The 26,286-nt window shown below is 52.5% G+C and overlaps 2 protein-coding genes and 1 long non-coding RNA gene across 6 annotated transcripts in view; 1 reads left to right on the top strand and 2 right to left on the bottom strand.

Annotated features, from left to right (window-relative positions):
• The window catches only part of LOC137208121 (neuroendocrine secretory protein 55-like), a 60,193-nt gene extending 35,042 nt beyond the window's left edge, over nt 1-25,151 (bottom strand). For all 3 annotated transcript variants that reach the window (XM_067708609.1, XM_067708611.1, XM_067708610.1), the window contains exon 1: nt 23,976-25,151. In XM_067708609.1, the coding sequence (XP_067564710.1) occupies nt 24,018-24,743 (726 nt within the window). In that variant the 5' untranslated portion in view covers nt 24,744-25,151 and the 3' untranslated portion in view covers nt 23,976-24,017. The remainder of the gene's footprint in view (nt 1-23,975) is intronic.
• LOC137208118 (guanine nucleotide-binding protein G(s) subunit alpha isoforms XLas-like) lies at nt 9,201-12,367 on the bottom strand. The gene is made up of 2 exons (XM_067708604.1): nt 9,915-12,367; nt 9,201-9,693 (listed from the first exon to the last, which is right to left on the bottom strand). The coding sequence occupies exons 1-2, from the start codon at nt 11,794-11,796 to the stop codon at nt 9,449-9,451; spliced, it is 2,127 nt and encodes a 708-aa protein (XP_067564705.1). The 5' UTR covers nt 11,797-12,367; the 3' UTR covers nt 9,201-9,448.
• LOC137208122 (uncharacterized) overlaps nt 14,172-26,286 on the top strand; it is a 32,359-nt gene continuing 20,244 nt past the window's right edge. The window contains exons 1-2 of one of the 2 annotated variants that reach the window (XR_010935469.1): nt 14,172-14,541; nt 16,081-16,241. This is a non-coding gene — a long non-coding RNA (uncharacterized lncRNA). Of the gene's footprint in view, nt 14,542-14,584; nt 15,770-16,080; nt 16,242-26,286 lie in introns of those variants that run through there. The other variant, XR_010935473.1, reaches the window with a different exon arrangement.

The raw sequence follows: 26,286 nt of genomic DNA, 5'->3' as shown, positions 1-26,286 counted from the left end.
GGATGATAACAAGCTCACCCCATCCCAACCGCCCAAGGATAAAGATTCCTGAGAGCGCTCCAGAGTGACCAGATCCCATCGGGAAAAGGCCCAAAGACTTGCATTTGGAAAGGGCAACCCTCCCTCAAGTGTCCATCTTAAAATCAGCCCTGGCCGTTTGTTTGCAAAACAAAAGGATCTAATATGCTTCCCTTTTAGCAGCTAAAAAGGAAGAAATGAAATCACCTAAGTGTTGAATTATAAATAGCTATTATTTTCTGGCAATCCAACTTTTAAAAATTTTCCCCTAACGTCTGGCATTTGTTTTTGGGTTCTGCCTGGAACCTTCTAAGCATTTCCTTGGAAAGATGCTGCACTTGGTCCCAGGCAAAAAGTCAAAATCAACATTCAAAAAACATGCCTTGGGTCGTTCTGAGGATTCTGCAATAAGAAGATCTTAGTTAGGGGCGCTTCACTTAACTAAACTTGAAACCTATAAAAAAAATGATATTTTAAATTTAACATGTCCAATATATCATTGATCAAACTACCAATCAGTTTCCACCCTTTACCCTAAAGTAATCTTAACAGTAAAAGCAAAAGTCCAAGTTCACATAGGTGTCTGGAGTGGAGAGTGGGCTTTTTGTTTTCTGTTTTTCCTTCTAGACTTTGCAATTAACTTAAAGGCCACAAATTCCAAATTCTCTAAGGAAAAAGAAAAAAAAACTTTTTTAAAAAAAAGTTAAATCTCTGATGAATCTATAATAACCGTATTGGAAGATCAGAAGGGGGCAAAAATATAAGTGTTTTAGGCTCAAAATATAATAAAGAAGCGATAAAGTCTCCTTCCATAAGGGATACTTGGGGGAGAGACTCATTAGGTGCAAGCTGGGGGCCTAGACCACTATTTAAAAGCAAAATGATTTATTCAACTATACTTCCGTAAAAAATTTTTGTAAAAAATAAAACTAAAAAATGATGTATTCCTGTTGTGATTATTCCAAGATATTGGTTATAGAATCTGCCCTAGGATGAGGGGGCGGGCAGGGTGCATCGACCATCTTACCAAAAACCAAGTGCAACTCTCTTGATCAGGAAATGTCCCTGGGTTCTTATTCCTGTTGGCACAGGTATGTTTTATTCCTAAAAGATCTCATTTGACCTTCCTCAGTACGGTCATTCAGAGGCATTCCTTCCACTGCCCCCTATCCCACCCCTACAGCTTCCTGCCTTGAAATATCAGTTGCTATAGGTTAGGGGGCACCTCCGTTCAGTGGGCTGGTTCCCTGTGGTCGTGGGGCTCAGGTGACCCAGTTAACAGGGCCCACGCCCATGGCAGGCGTGTACGCACTGCCAATCCCAGGCTCCATTTGCGTTTTGTGGGACACACGCAAGGTGGGTCCCCAGCCATCCCAGAGCTGATATACGACCAGCAGCCATCGGAGTATCAGTGCTGATTATCTCGGCCACCCTCCTCCACGACGCACAGTGAATTAACGTACGCACAGCAGACGGGGAGCATTCCCTGCCTGCTGCAGACAAAGGCCCCTAAAGAACCCCTGAGTGGTAGATGTGATCATTTAAGGGTTAAAGTCTATGTAAGCCCCGATTTATCCTGGCCCATCGATTAGCTATGGGACTGACTTGGTTAATCAGAGTCTTAGACCGATTCATTATTTCCACCCTTTTCTATTCTATTTAGGGTCAGCTGGCGACTTTTTAGGTCACCTTCTTTGCAGAGATTTTTGGAAATTAGTTCTACCCTGGAATGTAGGCTCACCAACACTGGCATAAACCTTTCTGACTGGTTATTAGTAACTGAAGTCAACAGCCTTTTCTCTGAAGATAATTTTTTATTTTAAGGTGTTCAAATTCTGACCTGTATGATCTCTACCTTCCCCAGGATTTGAGGTTGATAATGTTAGGGCAGTGGTTCTCAACTGGGGATGATTTCTGCCCCCGCCACCCTCCACCCCAGGGGATACTTGGCAATGACTACAGGAAGTTTTGGTTGTCACACTGCGTATGTGGTGGTGCTTGGTGGGGTAGGCTGTGTGTGTGTGTGTGTTACTGGCGTCAAGTGGGTAGAGGTCAGAGAGGCTGCTAACACCCTACATTGCACAGGACGGTCCCCATGGCAACAGAACACCTATGGAAGACCCCTTTGTTAGACAGAGCACCCCGAAAATGCTAATATCCCAGCATAGAGCCAGCAGGGAGAAGTCAGAGCTTAAACATAAAAGGCTAGGTCTGAGTAAAGCTCTGGGGCCTGTTAAATCCAGGCTTTGTCCTGGCGTGGGGTGGGAGGGTGCAGTTGGAGTGGGACCCTCCTCTGTCTCTGCTGGCTCTTCCCTTCCCCTCTCATTTTCACTACAGATGTGACACCTTTCTTCTGCCTGTGCCGTCTCACCATCTAGTGGCCACCTGAAATATCAACTCACCTTCACCATCTCTGCGCCATTCTAGATTGTCATTAAAAAATTCACATTGGGGGGAGGCAGTGGGTGGAAGGACCCCGAATGACGTATATGATTTTATTAATAAGTTAATTAAGCATCTTGTAGGCCTAACAGACCTATATAGAGAACAGCTATAAGGAATTAAGATGAACACTTTCTATGATTTCAGCAGCCCACAAAGGCCCAAAACCTTAGGAGTTACCTTATATAACCACAGAGAAGCAAGCGGCATCTACTTAAAAGGGGGCGTCCAAGTGGCCTCAGCAATTTAAGTAGCTATATACTTCCTAAGTAACACTGCCTACTCTCCACAGATTGGTTTTTCTTTGTCAAAGGTAACCATCAGCTACTTTTACAGCTAAAGAAACAGGCCTAGGCATGTGGTCCCCAAGATCAGAAGGGTGCTGGGATGGACACTAGCTGAGATGTAGGACCTTGTCCCTATTTCCCTGGGTTGAGCCCCGGCAAGCAGCCCTTCTTGGCCCTGGACTCTATCACAACGCCTGATTTTAGTCTGTGTGCCTCATCTTACGAATCATTCTTTCTTTGCAAAAATCCCACAGCTGCAGACTTACCTGAATGGAGGTTCCCTATAAAAAAAGTCTCCAAGGTCACTTGCAAATTAGCAATCAGTTTGAGGCAAGGCAAAACTGTTCAAACAGGAAAGAGGAGAGAGGTACTCTGGTCTTTGGATGGAGGGGGAGAGTCAAGAGCTGGACAAATCGAGTTCTTTTTCCCTTAGAAGAATCGACGCTCCGTGTTGACACGGAGCTGGTGAAAGCTTGACTGTGCCACGCCTTCAGAAGTGGGTACGAGAGATTTTCCTTCCCATTATCAACTCATTAAAGGAAGTTTAAGGTACGTACTCTGTCCCACACACCAAGTATGTGTGACAACTTCAGAAACATTGACTGACTCATAATAAATTCGGGATCCGGTAACAATTTCTACCTTTATACCTCTCTCCTCACCCCAAATTGAATCATTAAGAAACATTTAGTAAGATCTAACGTTCAAGTTCTGTGGGCAGAACTCCAGGAGTCGAAATGCTCGGGAATTCTCCTGAGGTTTAACAAATTACTCTGCAGTGCAACGTGGGATTTTCCTTCTAAGCAAGGACGGCAGAGGCGCACGCCCTTGATTTTCGTTGCTCTGTCACAGATCAGTTACCTAACATCCTTCTCTATTACAGCCCCCAGTTGCTGTCTGGGTAAAACTACTCCAGTAATTCTGATTGGAGGGGGCTACACCTCTCAAGTGTTTGCTGTCTGAGAACAGAGCATCCCATATCTCAACTGAGCGTGTGATGAGCAACAGGAAAATTCAAACATGGGTTTTTTTTGTGTGTATGCTGTTCCCTACCTCGTTCTTGGAGGTCTCTCCTCATCTTCCATTCCCAGTGGCTGGCCTTCGTCACCATCTGGCTGTCGGGAAGGAAAACTAGAGACAATCTTTTTTTTTTTTTTTTTTGCATGTGTAATAAGTACAGAGCAGTCTGTGCTCAGGACCCCGGGCTCAACCATAGTATCCGGTTGGTTTATAGATAGGAGCTAATAAAAGGAGGGGGAGTGGCAGAGGGGGCTGTGGGCTCCGAGAGGGGGGTAGGCGGCACTTTCTCAGGACAGGTAAAAAGTAAGTTCCCGCCTCATCCTGTTGCACACCTAACAGTGACTCCACACGATCATAAATTTGGCAGAGTCGTCAGTCTACGGCTTGGGTTGACCCTTCTTTATAAAACGTGTACAAAGAGTGTACTCTGAAACGTCGAGGCAGAAAGGCAGGATGGGTGCCTGGGACTTTTAGAACTTTAGGTCTCATGGGGAATACAGAAAACAAAAAAAAACCAACCAGGGACTTCCCTGGCGGTCCAGTGGTTAAGACTCCCACGTTTCCAATGCAAGGGGCATGGGTTCGATCCCTGGTCGGGGAACGAAGATCCCATATACCACATGGTATGGCCAAGAAAATATTAAACAGACAAACAGAAAACATCAAAAACAAAAAAACAAACCCTCCCTTGGACCAGGGAGACAGAAGTCCAGGAAGAAAAGTAAATTTCTAAACATAATGGCTACCATTTATCAGACACTTACATGTGCCAGGCCCTGGGTTCAAGGCTTCTCTCAATTTCTAGTATCTGGCCCCCATTTTAGAGGAATGAAGGAAAAGGACACATCTTCCTCTGATTCTTCTGCAAACGCCCCTCCCCTCCCTTGGCCTACTCCAATGGCCAGTTTGTATCTGGGGCTTCCCACTAGCCTTCCTCAGTTTCATAAAGGCCACTTTGACTTGCTGACTCTTCAGCAGAATCCCAAAGAGAGAGACTCAGGCCCATCTTTCTCTCACTCCCTGAAGAGATGAGGATCTTATGCCCAGGGTGACCACAGGCCACAACAGGAATCTGATGGGACAAAGACCCTTTCAGTCTAATTCAATGAAATCTGTTGAGGTTGGTGTTAACAGGGCCCGAGTCTGAGTTCCTCTTACTGGGGGGGCCACCAGAGCTGGAGACGGTTAATTAGAATGACCTGACTAACTGTTTTAATTGCTGGTGGGAACCCTGTCACAGCAACTGGCCCTGCCCTTTCTGTTTTGAAAATTGCTACACTTGCAGAGGAATCCGATTTTGAAATGGACAACTGGCATGTTAATTTCACTTCCATTAGAAACCCTAGGAGGCACAAGGTGGGTTGGGAAGAACCCTGCCTTTGCCACAGGTTAAAGAAACAAGAAGTATGGAGACCAGTTTTCACTTGCTATTTACATGCCTCCTAAAAGTCACTGAATGGAGAGGGATTTGGAGGGCCACGGTTTTGCTGGGGTAAGGGGTATGTTTTATTTGGTGGGAAAATTAACTCTATAAAGAAGACACACGGTTGGGATGGAGAATTTCAAATCTAGTCAATTAGTTTACCGTCTCTAAAAAAGTTTTTTTTTTTTTTTTTTTGCTTAATACCAACCTTCCCCCATAAAAGTCAAAGGTGATTTCCAAGATTATGTACTGACACTCACTAAGGAGGAATTAGCCCCGACTGAAAGGAAGGAATACTTTTAAGAAATAATCACTATGAAGAATATTGAGTAAGAGTTATTTTAATAGGGTCATTAGATCCAGGCCAGGAGATTCTAAACAGTCTATTACACTCTAACACTAATAATGGAGGGGCTATGCATAAAAGCAACTGTATTTTTAAATGATGATGATAATGATGTTTTAGTGGAAACCTGAGTAAAGAAAAAAGCTTTAGACCTTGCTCAAGAACACTTCTGGGGGATTTTTTAAAGACTTTAAAGAAAACCTGCATTTAAAAAAAGAAGTCCAACAAACAAACAAAGACTGCAGTGTTGGCAGATGAATGACAGCAAATGTGGAAACAAAATATCACCACAGCAGTGACAGGTATCCCAGCAATGAGGAGGCTCACGTTTCACGTACACTCAATGGACATTTATAACCAAGGGTCTGTCTGGTTCTGGTTATTATTCAGGAGGCAGAAGACTGCGGGACACCTGTCATCTGACAAGGGATTTTAAGAGCACATAGCGCACTTAACAATAATCATGGCTCACACTGAAATGACGCTTTATAACTTATTACCACATGTTGGGGGTAAGCACTGAATTAGAAACTTCTGATTCCTTCACTTACCTTGCAGTCTTTGAGCAAAAGTCCCTGACATTTAATCTCTGAGCTTTTGGTTTACTTGCCTATGAAATGGGGTCCCATCACATTTTTACTGCCCAAGGCTGTTGCAAAGGAGAAATGTGACTGGATGAAAGGCTTTTAAAAATACGGTAAAAAAGTGCTATCATTATGTGTAATCATTACTCTTACAGGTTACTAACAATTCTGAAGGCAGTGAGGCTATCCCTCTCAAGCTGGGGGTGGGGAGAGTAAGGGGGTGGGATGAATGTACAAAAAGGTGACAAACCCCACTTTTTTTTTTGCTTAATACCAGTTTTCCATGGTATATGTAACGTAGGCAAATGATAAAAATTAACATAGCTGTATAGAAAGGCATTTTTTTTTTTGAGAAAAATCTATGGAAATTGGATTTTAAAAGGCAAGGAAGAGATTTTTGGCCTGGTAAGCCATGCCCTTCCCACTGCACCAAACAGCTCAGTGGAGGCATTTTGAATACGGAAAAATGGCTGAATTAAAAATAAATAAAAAAGCAAAGCAAAGGGCACTCCAGCAGGATGAGATGGATGCCTCACTGTTGTACCTGGTGGCATAAATAAATTATCATACAATTAATTGAGATTCACTGTATAAACAAAGTGTCATGGCAGAATAGCCATTATTATATATAGCATTTGCCTGCACAATTTTAATACAGTCAGCAGCTACTAAGAAATTCTAGCCTAGCAGTCCCTTCAATTCTTAACAAAAATGAGGGAATCACCCAAATTAGGTTTCCAAAACATGTTTAAGCCACCAAAATTATTCAGAAAGGCAACAGAAACATGGAAATAAGTCTATTATTGGCTAGAGTAAGAAAAAGGCTTCAACTTTTTAGCTATTCTAGAATTTCAGTCATGTTACTGATAGTCTATCTATTTCTAACTATTTATCTACCATTTTCCTTTTTAAGAGTCCCTGTAATGTGGTTAAGCTGTTTGGGCAATAAAAATGGAGAGGGTATATACACAGAAACACATACAGTTTTAAAGCAACAGATGAATCTGTATGTCACCAATTATCAAAGGATGGTCATTTGGTCTTCCCTTTTCAGTGCTCAGCGTATACGGATGTCTTGTTTTATATGTTAGGATTTAAATGTTAGTGAAAAGTCTTGTCCTAAATGGAAGTGGGTCTTCATCCTGCCTCCTCTCCCCCTCTGCAAACATGGAAATAATTCAGACCCAGCGGGGTGCCTCTCCTCACTTTGGCAAAATGAAACCTTGTCAGATTGCAGCCTGGCTCCACAAGCCACACTGCCACAGCAGGCAATCTGGCTTTCTGAATTCAGGTTCGTGCTAGACAGGGCCCACGTTTCACCGGACTACACTGCATGCAAACGGGCTTGACCTGGGTGCAGGGCCAGGATGATGGCAGGGTGACCCCAGCTAATTTCCTTTACTTAAGGTGAATTTTTCCCCCTGCATATAAAACATGGGTAAGCAAGGGAAACTTCTAACATTCTTAAGGCTCAGCCCCAGACACGGGCTGTTTGCTACAGAGTTGATGCGTGCATAACCTATGGTTTAAGTCCAGTCCTGATTTAAGTGGATGGTGCTCCCCAACCCCCAGAATAGGGGATTCAGGCCATGGAGCAAAGGAGAATTTAGTGAAGATCTGCTTGAAAGTTTCATTTCACAAATGAGGCAACTGAGGCCCCGGCATATGAGCGGCACTGGCCAATTAGGGCTCAAGTGCACGCCGTCACTTGGCTCTCCTGTCTGCCCCCAATTATGGCCGCCTCCCCCATCACAGGTTTGCTACCCAGAGCTATGCTTGGGATATTGAAATGGGGCTCTTGTGGCAAAATCAGTTGTCTGCAGGAAAACAGCACGCTGTCATTTGAGGCGCTGTGCCTTCCACGCAGTTGAGGCATCTGAAATGTAAAACTGTCTCCCTCCTGTATGTTTTTGGGGAAATGATGTTGTCTGTGTTTCCCTGGGTGGGCATAAACAGAATGACCATCACATGTAAAACTGTGATGCGTGAGAGGCACATATCACAACAGCAAACAGTGATGCCCATAGGTCATTAATAGACACCATCACACATTATAAAATATTTAGCAAACAAACATAGCACCGCCTGAAAAGTTGTGATCTTGAAATCCCTTGAGAGGTCTTAGAGAATAAAGAAAGAAATTAAGATTGTGGAGTTTCACATCTGAAATTTTCACTTAAGCCCCACATTCAGACCTTTGCTAATTGCTGCTTTGATTAGCTGTGGCACGAGTCAAGCTGTGGGGGGGAGGAGGGAGGTCCTGGAGAGGGGAGAGGACCCTGAAAGGTGGCATAGGTGAAGGGAGGAGGAGGGGGAAGGCCAGGGCCACCAAAGGTACCCTTCCAATGGGATTATTAACATCTTTTTAATGTTTCTGTATCCCAAGCCCATATGCAGAGGATCTTACCTTTGAGCCTCTTTGCCCCCAGCTAAAGCTGCTTGAAAGAATTCACATGCAAACATTTACATGTCTCACAGTTTTATCACATTTTGTCCACACACTTAAAATACACTGGAAGCATTTTTTAAAAAGTTTTATTTTAATTGCATTTCAAACACAAGATGGGCATTCCACTCCCAACGCATAAACCCTCTCTCTTTACACCAAGCCCCTCCTACTGTATTCTGTAAAAGGGTAAATGATTGGCTTACCTCAGGCTCTTCCCTAGGAAGAAAAATGATTTCATATTTTTTAAACATGGCCACGCCCCCTCCCACCTCCCCAGCCCCTCCCCCCCGGAACCAGCCCCGTGTGGTTTGGGATACGGGACTCGCCTACAGCGGGTTAAGTGTGTGGGGGGGTTTCTCCCCCTCCTCCCTCCGCCCCCCGCCAGGTGAGCAGAGTGTGTGCAGAATACCGAATTTCTGCGCGCAGCCCCGGACGCCCCAGATACCTGAGTGTCTGGTTTTTCAACCGTAAAGGCGGGAGGGTTGGGCGAACGAATGAGAAGTGAGGAAACGCTTAGCGCAAAGGGAGAAAAGAGAGAAAGACAGACAGAAAACAGGTTACGGAGGCCGGCCAGAGGCGGCCCCCTCCCCCCGCCCCGCCAGCGGCCCGACATCCTGCCCAGCGTCTCCCGCTACCTTCTCGGGCGTTTTCGCGCCGCCCACTGCACAGCGCCAGCGCACAGGTACCACCCGAGTGTGCGAACACGGAAAGTTTTTGCCCGCGCAATGGCGCAAAACACAAGACAGCCCGTTCCCCGGTACAAGTACACAGTCGGCGGGTAATTTGGGGGTGCCAGGGGCGGGAATGGAAGAACGCTTGAGCATATCATGCACAGGCGGACACAATATGGACACCAACACACACCAACAACAAGCCGTCTTACTCCAAGCAGCCGTGCCAGGCGAGGCGGGGACGCACCTTCTCCAATGACCCCAACCCACCAACGGCCCCAGCCAGCCCAGCCTGAGCGACCCCGGAGCCCTCCCCTGCAGTTCCTGGCTCACCTGAAGCCCCCGCCTTTCTTGCCGTCCCCCACCCCACGACTCGGCGACGTCTTACGGTCGCTGGCGCTGGTTTGTCCAGCTGGAAACGACCCTCAGTGTTGCACGGCACCACTTTTCTCCCTAAAGGGCACACACTTCGCCACCCAAGCCCACCCGAGGCCCCCCCCGCTCCCGGGGCAAAGTTAGGGCCCCCAGCTGGAACTTTCTGGCAGGTTCTTCCCGCCTTTGCCCAGACCCTGTCCTCCCGCCGCCGGGCCCCAAGCCCCACCGGGCAGCCCTGCCACCCACTCCCGGGGCCCCCGGGCGGCCCTGCTCCCCACGGGCAGAGTCCGCCGCATTACCTAGAAGCAGCAGGCGGTGCGTACACATGTAGCCCATCTTCTCGTTCTGGAGCTGCTTGTCGATGAGTTTGCTGCGTTTCTTCTCTGTGCGCTTCTGGGCGCGCATCTCCACGCTTTCCTTGCGGGTCTGTCTGCGCTTCTCCTCCAGGGCAACCTTCTTGACCTTGGGGCTGAGGGAGCCTCTGGACTGGGGGCTCTCGGATCTGCAGAAGCAGCCTCCGAAGGCCTGAACGAGGAAGTTGCGGAGCAAGTTGCGCTGGGTCTTTTGGCGGCGGCGGTTTCGCCTGGACTGAAACCAGCGGTGGCATCCGAAGGTCCCATCGTCGGATTCGTCTCCGCTGTCGCTGCTGACCGATATGTCGTCGTTGTCGCCGCCGCGGTAGCAGCTGCGCTCAGACCTGCCCCGCCAGGCATATGCGCGAGGAGGCTGCGGAGTAGGCGGATCGGCAGCCTGGATCTCGGGGCTGGGGGGTCTAAGGAAACTGATCTTGGGTCGGGCTCCAGAGGCTGGGGTTGCCCAGGCGGTGGGAGCGGCCCGGGGGACAGGGGTGGCCCGGGCGACAGGGGCGGCCCGGGCGACAGGAGCTGCCCGGGCGGCAGGGGCTGCCCGGGCGGCAGGGGCTGCCCCGGCGGCTGGCGTGTCAGGGCCGGCAGAGGCTGCCCCGGCGGCAGGAGCATCGGGGGCTGCCCCGGCGGCTGGCGCGTCAGGGGCTGCTCCGGCGGCAGGGGCTCCGTCTCCGGGATCAGGGACTTTGCCTCTCTCCGCGGCAGCGTCGGCTGAGCCTCCTTCCATCTCGGCTGCTTCTCCCTCAACTGGGGGTCTCTCTCCCTCTGCTTGCTCTCTCTTAACTGGGGCTCGGGAGACCTCGATGGGCGGGCCGTCAGGCGCGACTCGGGGGCTGTCCACGTTGACGGGAGCGTCGTCGACCCCAACGGGGGCGCTGCCAATCTCGCGCGGGGGTCCGGAGATCTCCATCGGGGGGCTGTTGCCCGCGAAGTGTGGAGGAGGTCTGACAGCCTCTCGAGATGGGCTGCCGATGATGCCTGGGACCCAGAGGGGGGGCTCGTTCGCGGCGGGAGCGAGGAGGACCGCACTCGGGGCCGCGACTGCCGCGATCTGGTTGCCGCCAAGGCCGTCGATTTGTGGGCTAGCTCGGGGGAGCCCAGGGGGTGGGCTGTCGTCCCCAAAGCCTGCTCCATCAAACTCAAATGGCACATCCTCCTCACGGGGAGGGCTGCATCCTCCTCTGAAGCGTGCGCTTGCAGGTCTGAGATCTTGGGGCTCCTCGGGAGGAGCCCTAAAGACCCCCGCACGTGGGCCTCCTGGAGCGAGGTCTGAGACCTGCAAGAGAGGTTGGTTGCAGCTTCCCTGCGCAGGCTGCTCAAACTCAAAGGGCATAGCTTCTTCGGGGGGAGGGCTGTAGCTTCCCAGGCTTGACCTGGCCTCACCGAAGGCTCTGGGCTCCACGATCGGTGGGCTGAAGGCTTCAAGGCCTGCATGGGCCCCAGTGGTGTCTCCAGGGTGCTCCAGGGTAGGCCAGAAGCGTCCCAAGCTGGACTGCTCGACCTCGAAGGGCATGGCTTCTTCAGGAGGTGGGCTGTAGCCTCCATGGGCTCCGGCTTCCTTGATGGCCTGGCTGAGGTCCTGGAACTTGGGCCTGGAGACTTCTGGGGGTCCACAGGCCTCGCCTTCAATCTCGACGGGGACGGGCTCGCTGTGAGGCGGTGGGGTCTCCATCTCTTCGGCTGCGCCAGGCCCAGCACCGGGGGCAGCTGCCCCTGGGGCCTCCAAAGGTGGTTGCTCGGGCTGTTCGCCGAGTTCAAGGGGGATATTGCGTTGTCCTGACATATTATTGCCGTCGAGGCAGTTGCGCACGCCCATAACACGGTGGCGGTTTCTTAAAATAAACTTGGGGCCCCGTAAGACGGAGCACCCGACCGAACTAGGGTGAAAAAAATATTTTCAAAAAAAAAAAAAAATTGAAGTACCAGCTGGAAAGTTCTCCAACCACACTTTCTAACCCCAGTGAGGTCTAGGGGTTCAGGACCTCAAACCCCAGACCATGTTAGAAGCAAGTCTATTGTTGCTGGTTGAGTCTTGGCTCCTTTCTGGCCACTTTTTATCCCCTCAGGCGGCCCCTGGCCCCCCCTTAGGCCTGCTTCGTCCCCTCCTCTCTCTTTCTCTCAGCTCCAGGCCAGCCCCGCCTGCTTGGATCAGAGGAGCGTGCCGATTCGGTCCGAAAATCGCTCGTAGTGCTCTTTCTCTGCCACCAGGGGACACCAGCCCCGGCCGAGGTGGCTCCGGGAGCCGGCTCCGGGAGCCGGGAGCCCCGGACTTTGGGTAAGGGGGCTGATGAGCGCAGGCCTCGCAGGGACGTTTTGGTTCCTTCCAGTCCTCTCCCTGACTGATTTGGAGTCTTTCTCCTCTCTTCTCCCCTGGCCAGAGAGAGAGCTCTCCTGCGTTGCGGGACACGTGATGCAAGACGTGGGCCCCGGGCTGCTTGAGCGCAGGAGCTGAAACCCTCCCTCCCAGACCCAACAGACTCTCCTCGAGGGGAGGGGGGACTGCAGGAGTGTTTCATAACCCCAAATTACCCCTGAACCCCTGAGCCCCAGAGCCCCAGCCCCCAGCCCTGGGCAGCCTCGGATCCTGCCCAGGTCTGGAGCGCAAGGCTTTGGGCGGGTGGGAAGGGGGTGCAGGCGCGCGCGGGGATGCGACAGGTGGTCGTGAGCCCACCGGCGGAGCAGGCAGGAGGCGAGGGGCAAGGGGTGCCGAGTGTGAGCACGCAATTTGTTTTTAAAATGTGTTGGGGTACTTTCCATCGCTTCTGCGTTTTTGTTTGCCGGTTGCCGAGGCTGGCTCCTGTAAAGCACCTCTATGCACCCCCATCCCCACCACACTCTGGGGTCTCAGCAGTGGCCTGCGGTGGCGCAGGCAGGGTTCCTCCCCGTTTGTGGGGACTATGATAAATACAGGGGAATAAGAGGGTCTCGGGCATCTACCACCGAGACTCTCTAAGCGGTAGCTGCCGCGGCACGGAACGCGGGGGCGTGGGACGCACACAGGGACCCCACAGACTGTAGGCCCCGGAGTTCCGGGGGTCCTACTGTGCGGGGGGAAGGGCTAAATGGAATTTCAGTTGAAATTTACGGCCGGTTTAGGGTGGTCTCAGAGACTGAGAAACCCCATGCGCACCAAATCCAAAAATACACACCGTGCCGCGCGGGCAGCTGCGGCCGCTGTGCGCTGCTCCCCGCCTCGGGCACCGGCTGCGGGGGTGGTCAGTCTGCTCCTCTAGCCCCGCTCCAGCCCTCCTCCAGCCCCCTCCCAGTCCTTCTGCTCTCGCTGTGGGTCTCCCAGAGCAGCAGCTTTACTTTTCCAGCGCTTGAGCCCGCTGAGGAGGCACACAAGTCTTGCCACAAACCCGGCAGTCGCCCGGCTGCATTCTCGTCGCCGTAGCGCGCGGTGGGCTCCGAGCCGGCGGGGATCAATGCCTACACCACTTGGGTGGGCTCGTGCGTGCATGCACACTGATCTGGGTTTGGGGTCGGCGAAATCTGGCTTTGAGCCCCAGGAAAGATTTGCTGTTTGCGGTTCGTTTAAGACCCGGGACTCGGGCATGGCATCGTATCTGACTCGCCAGTGGGTGACAGGGACCTGTGAGCCACTTTTAGGTGGAAGGTAGCTGGGCAAGAGTCAGGTGGGCGCCTGGCCTTAGGGCGGGGGGAGGGGCGGCGGGATGCGGCAAGCGGGGCGCATCGCCGGGATCGCACTGCCTGGATCGCTGTATCTGCCAGCCGCAGTCGAGCGAACCATGTACGCACGTATGCTCCAACCTCGTGAAACCTAACGCAACCCTCTTCAAACGAGGGGGTCACAGCCAGAGCGCCTCACTGCCCCCGCACGTGGCCGCGCTGCGAGGAGGAAGCTGACCAAGTTGGACCCCGGGTAGCGTGTGGAGCCTCCCCAAGGGCGTCTCCTCTCATCTCTTCGGGTCTACACACTTCCAAGTGCCAACACTGAACTTTGGTTCAAACTTTGGACAACTATCCCCACGCGTAACGGCTCAACCTTTTGGGCATCCACTGAATGGTCCAACTGGGTCGCAACAGTCAACTCGCTCCCCTCCGACCCCAGCGCTTGGTCGGCCATTGGGCTGGGGTCACGCCAATCAAGGCTGCCTGGCGAATGAGCGGGGGGCGTCGGACCGGAAACCGGATATGAGTGGGAGGTCCAATAGGGGGCGCCGCGTTGGAACGCCCTAAGAGGTTATGCGGCCGGGGTGGTTAGAAACGGATTGGTGGGCGGGCGTATGGCGACCAGGCCTGGACCGCCACGAGGCTGGGTGGCGCCGTGGGGTCGCTCTTCCTGGCGCCCCAAGTCACCAAGGCTGAAAGGGGAGGTGAGGGCTCTCAGGGACCAACCCTTGTTCTCGCTGATGGCGGTGGGCGAGCCCACCTAACAGGGATCCGCCGCCGGGGTGAGGCGAGGAGCAGGCTTTCCAGGGCCTGGAGGTAGAGGGCCCAGACCCTGAGGAGAGGGGCTCACTGCCCCGCTGCAGAGGAGCGGCCCCAGATGGATAAGGAGTTGAGGTCGCGGGGGTGCTGAGCCCTGCCGAAGTGGAAGGTTAGTAGACGTCGCGGTTTGGAGCCTCAGGGAGGCCACGGTGGGGGCCCCAGAGGGACGGTTTGCTCTCGCCAGGCCTCGCGCGCCGCCCACGTCAGCAGGGAATGGGCACAGGGTCTCTGTTTGACATCCTCAGGAGCCGGTAGCATCCTGGTGGTTTGCCAGGAGAGCACAGGCATTGGCGGGATACAGATTGGGCAGAGAGCAGCCCTCCCTCGCAGAGGCTAAGCAACATAAAAACGAAAGAAAAGACCTGCAACTGGGGGGACCTTGTTGGAGAAAATAGAGTTTCACGTGGGCCTCTGTGGAGGGATAGATGTCTAGGCTGTGAACAGAAGGGGGGGGGATGGGAGACATTGGCCTACCACGAACAAAGATCCAACAGTGGGAAACGTGGCACATGGCTGGGTAAAGAGAACAGGCCACCTTGCCGGGTCTGGGAGGACCAGTGGGGGAGAGAGGCAGGAAAAATTGGGTAGGATTTCTCAGGGCAGGCAGTTTTGAGGCTCTTTTGGTAGGAAATGGAAGAGATACTGAATTTTTTGTCCTGCAAGTGAGGATTTGAGCCTAGTTTTAGGACAGGTTTGAGGCAGTGCGGAGGATGGTCCTGTTGAAGAGAACAAAGGAGGCTGTGTCTGGTCATGACCTTTAAGGGAGCGAGAACCACGCACAGGGAAGGAAGCAGGAGGGCTGGAGGGAGGGACTCAAGAGGGATCCCAGAGGACCCTCCAGCGACTTCTGTGCAACGCACAAAGGGTGGCGGAGTCAAGTCTGGTGCCTGGATGATGGGACACCTGTGGGATAGGGACGTTGTGGAGGATCTGGAGAGAAGCTGGCATGGTGGTGGAGCCAGTCTGGTTTTAGACATGGCAGAGGGGAAGGAAGGATGTACAGTCTGGGTGGAGATTTTCTTCAGCTTATTATTTAGGAGGAAGGGACCAAAGTTTAGAAGGAAGGTAAAGACCCCGAATTCAAAGGGACAGTTATCCTTCTTAGGATATGAAATCACTAGATCAGATAAAACCTTCAAGGGGAGAAATATGTTTGGTGATAGAAGCTCAAACACCTGGAGCACTGGAGAAGAAAAGGGGGGACATTACAGGAGAGAGCAGCGGGCCTAGGACGGGATGGGCGGGAGTACGCCGGAGTGAAGAAGTTAAGAATTGGTCAACAGATCTCATCTCGATGGTGGTTTCTTAGCCTCTGCACTGGTGACATCGGGGGCCAGGTAATTCTTTGCTGTGGTGACTGTCCCGGGCACTGAAGGACGCCTAGCAGCGTCCCTGGCCTCTACGCACTAGATGCCAGTAGCATCCCCTTAGGTGTAGCCACCAAAAATGTCTCTAAATTTTGTCAAGCGTCCCCCGAGAGGCAAAATCACCCCCAGTTGAAACTGCCCCACTGCTGTGGGCTGAGAAAGGACCCTTAGACTTGAGTAGGAACTGCCTTTAACGGTTACAGATAAGTTGGACCAAGGAGAAAAAATGCCAGCATTTAACTCCAGTGTTCCCCTTTTTGTCCACTCTTATTTTTCTCTAGTTACTGGCTACCAGAACCTGAAAACCCCAAATCACTTGGATGAGTGAGGATCAGAGCTGAAACTCCACCACAGATCAGCAGTGGGACCTGAGAGGTGGCAGCAGTGTGGCCGATGTTTGAAAGGCAGCTGGGTAGCCTGACCACAGGGACCCGAGGAACGGGTATGGTAAGAGCTGGGGGTGGTCAGCTGGTGGGCTGACTGGGGGCCACCCTGGTTGGTGGGACTGTCTGGCGAGCCCATTCGGGGCTGGCGATCTTGGCTGAGACGGAAATGTGGCCTTCACCTGCATGGAGATGGCCAGAGGGCACAGTTTTTAGGATCTGCCATTGTAATTTTATAATCCCAGAGTATCTGGGGCATAGATTTCCAATTCTGGATGGATTTCTATCGGGGAAGAGGTGTATCTTTTCTAGGAATGAGCAGGAAGGAGGAAGAAAGTTAGTTAATGGGTTCACGCAGCCCAGGAAGAAGGCGGCAAGATAGGCTAGTCAGGGTGCCTGAAGGAAGGCTGAGCTGGGGTGAAGCTGCGGGCCAGGGTCTGGACCCTACCTGACGGGGAGTGTGCGAGGGGCTGCAGTGAGATGAGGTGTCCGTGACAGGAGGAGAGGATTGGCTCTCAGTATCCAGGTGAAGGGTTCTTGAAAATTATAATATATTCTTAGCTACTTGGAAAGGGTAACTTTTCTCCACTTGATGCATTAAGAAAGGATGGGAAAATTACTCGTTTCAGTTAAATGCTGCACTTCTAAGGAAAGTCAGTCTGTTCAGACCAGACGGCCCAGGTGCCACACAGGTAGCAATCGGCTGGCTTTTTGTAAAGAGGTAACCCCAAACGGAAGGACGGTGTTTCTTCACTGTTGACTCTGAACGGCACCAGTGCCACCTGCAGGGATGTGGCCCCCTTCCTTGGTGGCTCCACACGACTCCCTGGGCCTCCCCAACTCCATCTTGCGCTATATCGACGCCTCCACGGCAGCACACGTCATAATCAGTGAACGATCTCAGGGTACTTATGTTCGGGGACTCTTACTCATTGCCCAAGGCACAAGCCCCATCCAGATTTTAAGTAGCTGCCTGTCAGCTTTCTTTTTTAGTTCATCCCTTTATTCAAGAAAGAGAAAGCGAAGTGGAAGAGGGTCCCTTGAGAGGGAGGGGGGGTAGGCAAGAGAGAAGGGAGCAGAAACCAGGAAAACGTGATCTTGGGCGGCGGCGTTTCCCCCTAGCAGGGCGTCGGGTGGGGGGCAGTTTGCGGAAGAGCCTTCTCTGCAGCCCCCTCGAGTCATTAGCTGCCAGTGGGTTACTTTCAAATGAGGAGGAGAATCTTTCCACCGGTTGTGAGGAAAAGGCAAAAGCAGAAAGGGGAGGACAAAGGGAAGCGAATTCAGGCTGCGATTATGTTTCTCAGCCTCCCGGTGACAAATGTTTTCTGAGTGCTGACTGAGTAGCAATAAGACTTTGAAGCTGTTCAATTAATTACTGTTCAATTAGGACTCGCTGCGCCCATCCTTCTCCCTTTCAGCATCTCCTCGGCCAGCCATGGCCGGTGGAGGTGGCAGCAGCCTACTGCTGTCTGCAGAAGGGTCTGCGTGACCGGGCTGTTTCAGGCAAATGCTAAGTGCAAGGAAAATGCCTCAAGTGGATGAGGCTTAGGGGCAGATGCAGGGCTCATGGTGCCAGACAGTGGCAGCCAGATGTATGAGAAGACTTGACCTGCTCAGAGTAAAAAGCCCCAGGCTGGAGCCCCAGAGGCCAAGGGTTCCCTCTATGAATTCAGACCCCCTCGTTCAGCTCACTAGCTGTACTCAGCAGCCCTCGTCTTGGACCGGCCCCCCGGGTCTGGCTGCAGACCCGCAGGCATCTCACCCCCTGCGCTTGTAGGGTGGGTCCAGACATTCTCCAGTCACCTGGATGAAGCTGTGGTCTCCACGCTGGCTGGTGGTGCAGCAGACTATTTCAGGGGGAGAAGTGGTGGTTCCAGTGCCACCCCAGGAAGGGGACTGAGAGGGGGCAAAAGTGGGGGGCTGGGATGGCGGGAGGGAATCCCGGAAGAGAAATTTGGCTTTAGAGGCACCCCGGGTGATTCTTGGCATAGTGATTTGAATTTAAGGGGAATGGTATATTTCACCTTCGCGCACAACCTCAATTACCCAGAGTGCAGTTTCCTAATGAAATCTAACTGAGACAGCAACATAAGCCAGGACACTCAGAAGCCGGCTCTCGCGTCGGGGAGGAGAAACTTGTCTTCTTCAGCGGGGGCGGGGTGGGGGAGTCTTTGGCCCTGCACCCCCTAACACCGCTCAGGTTTGAGATTCGGGGACTCTCCCTGAACCAGAATCCAGGCCTTAGGATCTGAGCCACATGAAGCAAGGTTTCCTAGGCTGCGAATCTTTCCATTTAGTTGAAGCAGCTGAGGTCATACGTATGACAACTCTACCGCACCTAGAAACTGAAATTTCTGGGCCAGGCCTGTAAGAGACTCTCAGAGGGACGGTGAGGTTAAGGGTGACTAATCTGAGACCCCCATTAGCGGCCATCCCTTGTCATCCTTGTCTGTGAAAAATGCTCTTCCTAATGCTAAGCTGACGTTGCCCCTGCTGCCACCACGTATTTGAAGACTGCCATGGAGTCTCCCCTAAACCTTTTTCTCCCCAATCTCGTGCTTCAACCTGTTCTCTCTAGCCCTAACATTTATAGGCTTTGTGATCCCCATCTCCAAACCTCATCTTTTCCTTGTCAGGTGTCTTGTCTCCCTCTTTTTCCTGTGATCCCCCCAAACCTTCTTTTCCTTTTGTCGTCCTCACGTCTACCCCCCATTACAGCCACCACCTGCCCTCTGTCCATGAAGCCTCCTCTAGCTATGGCCTGATATCTGTGCCCCCCCCAGCTAATTGGCCATGTGCTCAGCCTAAAATAAGCCCAAAAAACAGGCCGTGTCCACACGTGAAGCTGGGGGAGGATGCCTTCCCGGTTCTACCCTGGAATAGGGAGTTGGGGGGTGGGTTCCGTGGCGTCAGCTCATCTCAGGTGTCCCGCCTCAACTGGCTGAGTGCTGTCAGCAGGTGATGGTGGCCCTGCACTGCAGACTCTTGGGCTTGGGAGAACTGAGTCACTAGGCTGTTTACTCTGGCTTCTCTGCCGTGTGAATTAAGTAGGCACTAGCACCAGTATCGGCACCAGGGGGCTTGGGGAAAAAACATGAGATGTAAGAAAGAGAAACCAAACATCAGTAAAATCCACCTTATATATAGCCTTTTAATACGTAGCCCCCCAAAAGTTTAAAATACAAAACAAAAACAGAATGTTAAATCACTTAATTTGACATAAACCAGTTCTTTTAAACATTTGCTTTCTTTATCTCATGCATTTGCAACAGAGACAAGATTGGTTTGGGGGGAGTGCAAAAAAACCCTTAGCTATTACCAGATCCCGCAGTACAGAAACATAGACGATATATCTCTAACATTTCATGGGCGAGGACTAATTAAGAAAAAGATGTCTGAAGAAGCTCCTGGGAGGGAGTGATAAGAGAAAAAAAATACAAAGGTTGAGAAAACTGGTTTATCCTAACTAGCTGCAGCCTCTGGGCTATTTTTTCAGGTCTCACCTAATCAGGGCACTTGAACGTGTTACCAAAGAATATATTCAACACTTGTGGTCAGTTAAGCAGCGGGGCTGTTAAGTTTGCTCTCTCCCAAAGCGGCCAGCATCTCCCGGCTGCAGTGCTCAGGGCCAGGCTGGCTCCAGGGCTCCCTGCCCCGACCCTGAGATCAGGGAGGGCAGGTGGGAAAACCAGCACACCTAAGACAAACACTAAGTATCTGCTCTTGAGGAGGCCACCCCCACCCCGTTAGTAATAGAACACAGTGGAATTCTGAATTCTCTAACCTGCCTGCCTGCTTACTTACTTACTTATCTATCGTTTATTTATTTCTAACTGGCCTCGAAACCATTTTTGCCCCCAATTCAAAACCAGATTTGGGAAAATCAAATTAGATCAACACAAAACGGATTTCTTCCCAACTGGCTTTTATTCTATCAAGCTTTAACGTTCGGGGCGGCGGGGGGGGGGGGGGGGCTCCTTTAGCATTAAAATCATTGGTATGAGTCAAATTGGGCAACTTCAGGCTTCTTAATCAACCTCCAAGTGTTGGGAGCAGAAAGGGATGCTAGGACCATCTCTTCAGCTACTTCATTTTCCACGTGAAGAAACTGAGGCAGAGGCCACCGGGTCTGACCCGAGGCTGCTGGGCAGGGCCAGGGTGAGAAGAGCCTGAGGTCTTAGATCCTGCTGCCCACTTCTGGGGCATCAGGATTTAGAAAATAGCGTCATTAATGTCAAACCCGCAGAGCAGGACGAGGAATTCCATCCCTCATTCTGGAACATGGGGATTAAAGATGTAATATGAGAATCTCATTCCCCCTTTGCTGGACAATTTTTAAGAGAAGGGTAGCACTCGAGCTGGCATATGACATCACTCTGGACGCTTAATTTGATTCTAGCGATTTGCTGTTATAGGTCACCTTTCTGTTAAAGAGACATACTTTCCCCAAACACCAAGGTTTCTGCTCAGTTTCCTCTCCATAGCCTCCCTTTACATGAAGAGCAGTAACAATACAGACAAATTAAGTAAAATCCATGCAGGTTATTTAAAACAAACAAAAAAACAAACCTCCTTCTTACCTACACTGAAGTTGCAGCTTTCTTTCTCATTAAACCCTCCATCACAGCTGCTAAAAATGAGGGCTGAAGTGTAAAGGGCTGATAGCAATTCCAAGGGGAAAAAGTTTCTAGCGCGTTAAAGAAACATTATCTTAAAACAATTCCAAACTTTAAAATTCCCAATTCCTGAATTCTGATAAACAGATTAGAAGTCTTGCTTGCCAAACCTCAGAAGTAAACCTACACCAGCTTGTTGACACCACACAGTATTTGAACACTGCTGCATGACTTTCCAACTCAAAAAGTTCAGTTAAAAGAGCACCTTTGTCCAAGAAAAAGCACATTTCTATAAAGCAAATGATTAATGTCGCAAAATTAAAAATCCTGAATATCAGAGCTTACAATTTAAGTAGCTTTACCCTCCTTCCCCTCCTCTTCCCCTTTCTCTCCAATCGAAACCTTATAACTGGCTGGTAATTCACCCCAGTGGTCAACTCTTAAGGTCTGCTTTTTCTAAGACAATTTCCTAAGTTGCAAGGGCAAGTTAAGCCCATTCAAATGCTAACACCCCAGTTGAGCAGGGTGAGACAAAGGGCTAGTTGGGAGACTAGTGAGTTGGGAATGCTTGGAAAACTTGCCAGAAATGCCTCTAGAAAAGAGAGGCAGCTAAACACCAGTGCCTTAGGTAGAAAGAGTATTTTTTGAAGCGTCTCTGTAGCAAAACTCCCTCTCCATGGGGTGAGTCCTGGTCATAGGGGTTTGGTATGCTCCTCAGTTGTTGTGTATGTGCCTAATGACTCTTCCACCCCGGAATCAGGATGGAAGGAGAGGGGGTGGGGGAGGGGAACTGAGTGGGGGAGGGCTGTGGGGGTGGGTAACAGGTTTTCACAATCATGTAGCTCATGGAGGAGCGTCTGAAAGATGGCAAACTGTGTGTTCCTACATGGGCCCCCCCCACCCCCGCCCCGCAACAACTAACCTGGTATATTGGTTACTGTTAAGAAAGACAGCCTCTCCTTATGCAGGCTTCAGGTTAAAAAAGAGCCCAAGACTGGGGTGACAGGTGTGGGCTAGGCACTGACGACTTAAAAAAAAAACTTGTATATTCATCCTGCAACAAGGCGATATGCTAATTTCTCCAATGAAAAACCCAGCTCTGCAGGAAAACGGGTCCCCCCAAACCCCCCAGCCTGTGAGGGCAGCCCTCACACAGAAAAGCACACCAAAAAAGCCAACCGCACCCCTGGCTGATTTTGCCTATTCACCAGAGACATTTTGCTGGGTGAACTCAGGCTGCTAAGACGTTAACAGAGAAAAAACAGAACACTTAATGCCACGGAAAGGAACACAGAACCGCTGTTTTTACACTAAGTAGAAATGTCAGCTTTGGGGAGCCCCATTTCACTTAGGCAGTTTTCACGCTTTCAAGCCAAAGCCAGGGCGCACCGGACCCTTCTACAAGTCCTCGGCAGTCTCCAGACTTCTGGACATTTCCCCGCTGCCCAGGGAAGCCCCCTTCCCGGTATTTACTAGTGAAGACCAGAACAGCATCCAACAGCCATTAGTCAGCGAGCGCCGCAGCCCAGAAGAAGTTCTGGGGCTCCGCGACGCCTTGCCCAGGGAAGAGACCTGGAAGGAAGACCCTTTAACGTGTGTTCCTTCTGGCCGCAACCTTATCTTAGGAGTCTAAGAACCTGACCCGTCGTCTTTTCAAGTCTCAAAACGTTTCACTTCCCCCCCCCCAAATCATTCTCATCAGAATAGCTCAAACCAACGCCAAACGAGACGCGCGCGCACCAAGATAAAGCCAACTTCCAAATCGGGTGAGGTTTTGTAAATACATTTCACTAACCAGTCTTTTCCCCCAGGACTGGTGAGAAAGGCACACTTTCCGCACCGAAGATGCGTTACCGGATTCAGGCCGTTTTTGTGCTCCGACACCAGGGCAGCTTCGCCTCCAGGTTACAGATTCCAAACTTAGCTCCACCGGAGCTGAAAATGGCCGGTGCGCGCAGCCTCCCCTCCCCTCCCCTCCTCGAGGCTGCCGTAGGCGCCGGCTCCTGCCCCCTCTCGACCGATGGCCCAAGGACTTGCGTCGGATCCAACATCTTTCCCCAGCTCGGCGGGTGCCGCGCTCTTTGGGGACGCGTTGTAGGGTTCCCTGGTGATAGGCGCGACTCCCTCTCCAGCTTGTTCCTTGTTCCGCTTTACCTTTCCGCTCGTGACCACCTCGCTGACCTCTTGGCCCCTCTCTTACATCCCCAGGCCCTTGCGCAAACAGCCCGGGACCTCTCCAGCCAAGCTGCACCCCGCCCCGCCACCAGACTAGCTGCGCCAAAAGGCTGGCGATGCCCCGACGTGACCAAGCCCACACCACCAACCCTGGTAGCCCGTTGGGCACCTCCTAAGACTCCCGTACCTCCTCTGCCTGCCTTCCAAGCACCGGTGACTCGTGGGGAACCGCCGGCCGGCTCTTAGAGGTCGGCTCTGGGGCGTGCGGGCAGGTGCGCACGCTCTTTGCTGCGGTCTCCGGCCCCGCAAGCGCCCGGAGACGGGCGTTGGCGGCCAGGACCGGCGCGCAGCCGCGGGGGGCACTGGCGCCGAGGTCCGGCGGCTCCAAATTGACAGCGACGGGACCTGAGCTCTAGGCTCCGAGTGTCTTAAGCGGCGCGCGCAACTTTCCCCGGGAGCCGGCAGTCTCCGGAGTTGTCGCCCAATCCCAGCCTGGTTAGTATTCGCACATTGCAACAGTGTCGCTACCGCCGGGCGGCTCTGCTTTCTGAAAGTTGGCGCGAGCACCTCCGAACCACGTTTCGGGCACCCGCCAAGGCCAACTGGTTTGAGACTACTTACTCTAGGAGGGAAAAAAGCACGTAAAACAAAGTACTTACCCGTGCCTTCTGGGTGTGCAGCTCGAAACCTGGGGTGCTCCCGGAATTCAGTCGTGCATCCTGGACACCAGCTCGGAGACCTCAGGCTGTCTCCAGAGGGGCGCGAGGAGCGCCCCGCCGCCCCTCTGGCCAACAGGCCTTTGGCCACCCGGGCGCCCGCCAGCGCCCCGGGGGAGATTCGCGGAGCTCTTCCTAGCTCGCCCTGCGCCCCCGCCTCCAGGGCTAACTAGCTGAGCCCGCTCTCTTCCCGCCTTCCTTCTAACCTGCCTTTGCTTCTCCCTCCCTTCCTCCCACCGCTCCAGCACCGACCCCAGACTCCCCAGTTTAGCGGTTGGTCACCAACCTGGGTCAAAGAAAACAAGGAGAATCTGGGGCGCGTCCTCCATTAGTGACGCCGGATGGGGATGGGTCCCCTTTTGGAAGGAGACTCCGGAGATGGGTCGCGGCGGGTGGGCTTCTTCGGCTTGCAGCGGCGCCGTCGCTGCTTCTTCTCCTTTGGCTGCTCAGACTCCTCGGGGTCCCTCGGATCCTTGTCCTCGGGCTCGGGCTCCTCCCCTTGTCTGGGGCTCTCAGACTCCTGAGTGCTGGGCTGCGCGCGACTCGGGGAGGCGTCGGGGCTCTGCAACCTCAGGGCGTTGAGACGCTCAGTGAGAGACTGGTCGAAGGTGCGGCGCTTGGCCACCACGGGGCCGCGCTCGTCCTCGGGCTCGGTCTCGGGCTCAGTGGTGGGGGCGGTCTCAGGGTCGCTCTGGAAGTCGGTCTCCGACTCGATTTCAGACTCGGTCTCGGATTCGTAGTCGAACTCTTCCTCGTACTCCAGGCACTCGGGGAGGGAAAGCTCGAGGTCTGCCTCCTCGTGCTCGTGGTCGGATTCGGGGGGCTCGGGGAATACCTGGGCGGCGGAGCGGTGGTGGGCGTTAAGGAAGCTCCGGCGCTGGGCAGCCGCGCGCTGCTGGGCGCGGGCGCTGGAGGTGGCGAGGGCGCGAAGGAGAGCAATGGAGCAGGAGAGCCAGAGGAGTGCGGTGGCTGCCCGGCGGCCTACGGGTGGGCACAGATCGTTGTAACTGTGGCGAGCTCGGCGCCCTTGCTGAGCTCGGGATCTGCGATCCATCCTCACACACACTCGGCGAATCCGACCCACCCTCTGGCTCTGCAGAGAGCAGCTCCGAAGAGCATCGGCTGCTAGAGCCGGAAAAGGTGCTCCTCGCGAGGTTAAGAAGCTGGGTCCGGAGGTCCCAGCTCCACCTCGGCGCGAGGAGAAAAAGGAAGCACCTACCTTCTTGACCACTCAACTTTCTAAAGCTCCGCGCCTCTATTTGCCTCTCTGGGCAAAAAGAAGGGATGGGAAAAGGGGAGAAAAAGTCTATCTCCTCCCAGGCTCCTCTCTCTAAGTCTTAGACTCTGCAGCCTAAGACTCGGGGAGAGGTGCCTCCGCTGGTCCTCTCGCCTGGGAGAGGAAAGAGGAGACTGAGGCGAAGACAAATGGGGCGGAGAGGTTCTGCAAAGTTGCGCGCCCGGACTTCTGCCGGGCATGTGCAGTAGGGAGGCGGGGGCGGCTCCGCGTGAGTTGCGCAGTGGCGCCGAGCCCGAGGCGTAGACCCTAATGGGCCGGCAGGTGGCAGGAGGGAACCTTGTTTGAAAGGATTTGGGCGATGGGAGCGGCTGGGGGCCTGGCGGGTGCCAAGGAGCGAGCGAGCGAGCTAGCTACAGGTTAGAGTGCTTGCGCAGCTAGGCATGGGTTCTCCGTGGGGTCCGTACCGCTCCCCAGCTTCTCCAGGGTTATCGATAAGTTGAACAAAGCCCGAAGCAGCTAAAAACCAGACCGCAAAATTGCGGATATTCCGGAGGAATGAGCTTCTGTACGTCAGTATTAACGGTGCGGTTCCGGGCATTTTCCAGGGGCTCAATAGTGTGAGCATGGTAACCTCAGGCAATCATTAATTAATCGTGAGATCACCTTTGGCAGACCTGGTACAGTGACCGTAATCTGAGCAGTTTCCAATCCCCCCAACCACCAATGCGGTCTCAAGAGACTAATTAGTTACCTAATGGATAGATGAGCATCTTCCCTAAGAAGGACCCCCACAGACAGACGGAGTGATGGTTTACACGTCCCCAAGCCCGTTGGTGGACCACCCTGAGCTCTAGCTGAGAACATGTGCCGAAAGTCTAATTAGCTGGAACCACTAGTTAATATCTGTGCTCTTCAGTAGGTGCAGCCAATTGTCTGCCCTTGGGGGGCGCTGCAGGGCGATCAGCTATCAAGGAAACCGCTGGGTACCACTCAAAGCTCTTTTCATAGATAGGTTTTCAACGAAGTGAGTTCATTCAACAAGTGAGTTCATTCAACAAATGTTGAGTGCCTAGCACATGCCAAGCTCTGTTCTAGGTGCTGAAGATAGAGTAGGAAGAAGAAAAGGAAAGAAAAGAAAATCTTACATCAAGGAAAGGATACTTAGGATTAATTTGCTGTTACTCAGAGCATTAAACCACTCAGGACTCCCTCCTTACCCACCAACATTGTTTAACCCGGCGTGCATTCTAGTGAGAAAATTATTGGATCAACCAGAGCATTAGGGCTAAGGGACCCCTCGACACCCTAGGTCATGTCGTTGAACCCCAAAGGAAATGAGCCCATCTCTTTCTCAGCCCTG

The sequence above is a fragment of the Pseudorca crassidens genome, chromosome 15 (assembly GCF_039906515.1).
Source record: "Pseudorca crassidens isolate mPseCra1 chromosome 15, mPseCra1.hap1, whole genome shotgun sequence".
Lineage (NCBI taxonomy): Eukaryota > Metazoa > Chordata > Mammalia > Artiodactyla > Delphinidae > Pseudorca > Pseudorca crassidens.
Note: the sequence above shows the minus strand (reverse complement) of the source record. Positions and strands in the feature narration are given on the sequence as shown.

Bases quoted from the DNA above. Each gene is read 5' to 3' on its own strand.
- LOC137208118 (XM_067708604.1), bottom strand. From the start codon at position 11,796: ATGGGCGTGCGCAACTGCCTCGACGGCAATAATATGTCAGGACAACGC. The intron at 9,694-9,914 runs GTAATGCGGCGG...TGTGCCCTTTAG, and splicing joins GCACCGCCTGCTGCTTCTAG to GGAGAAAAGTGGTGCCGTGC.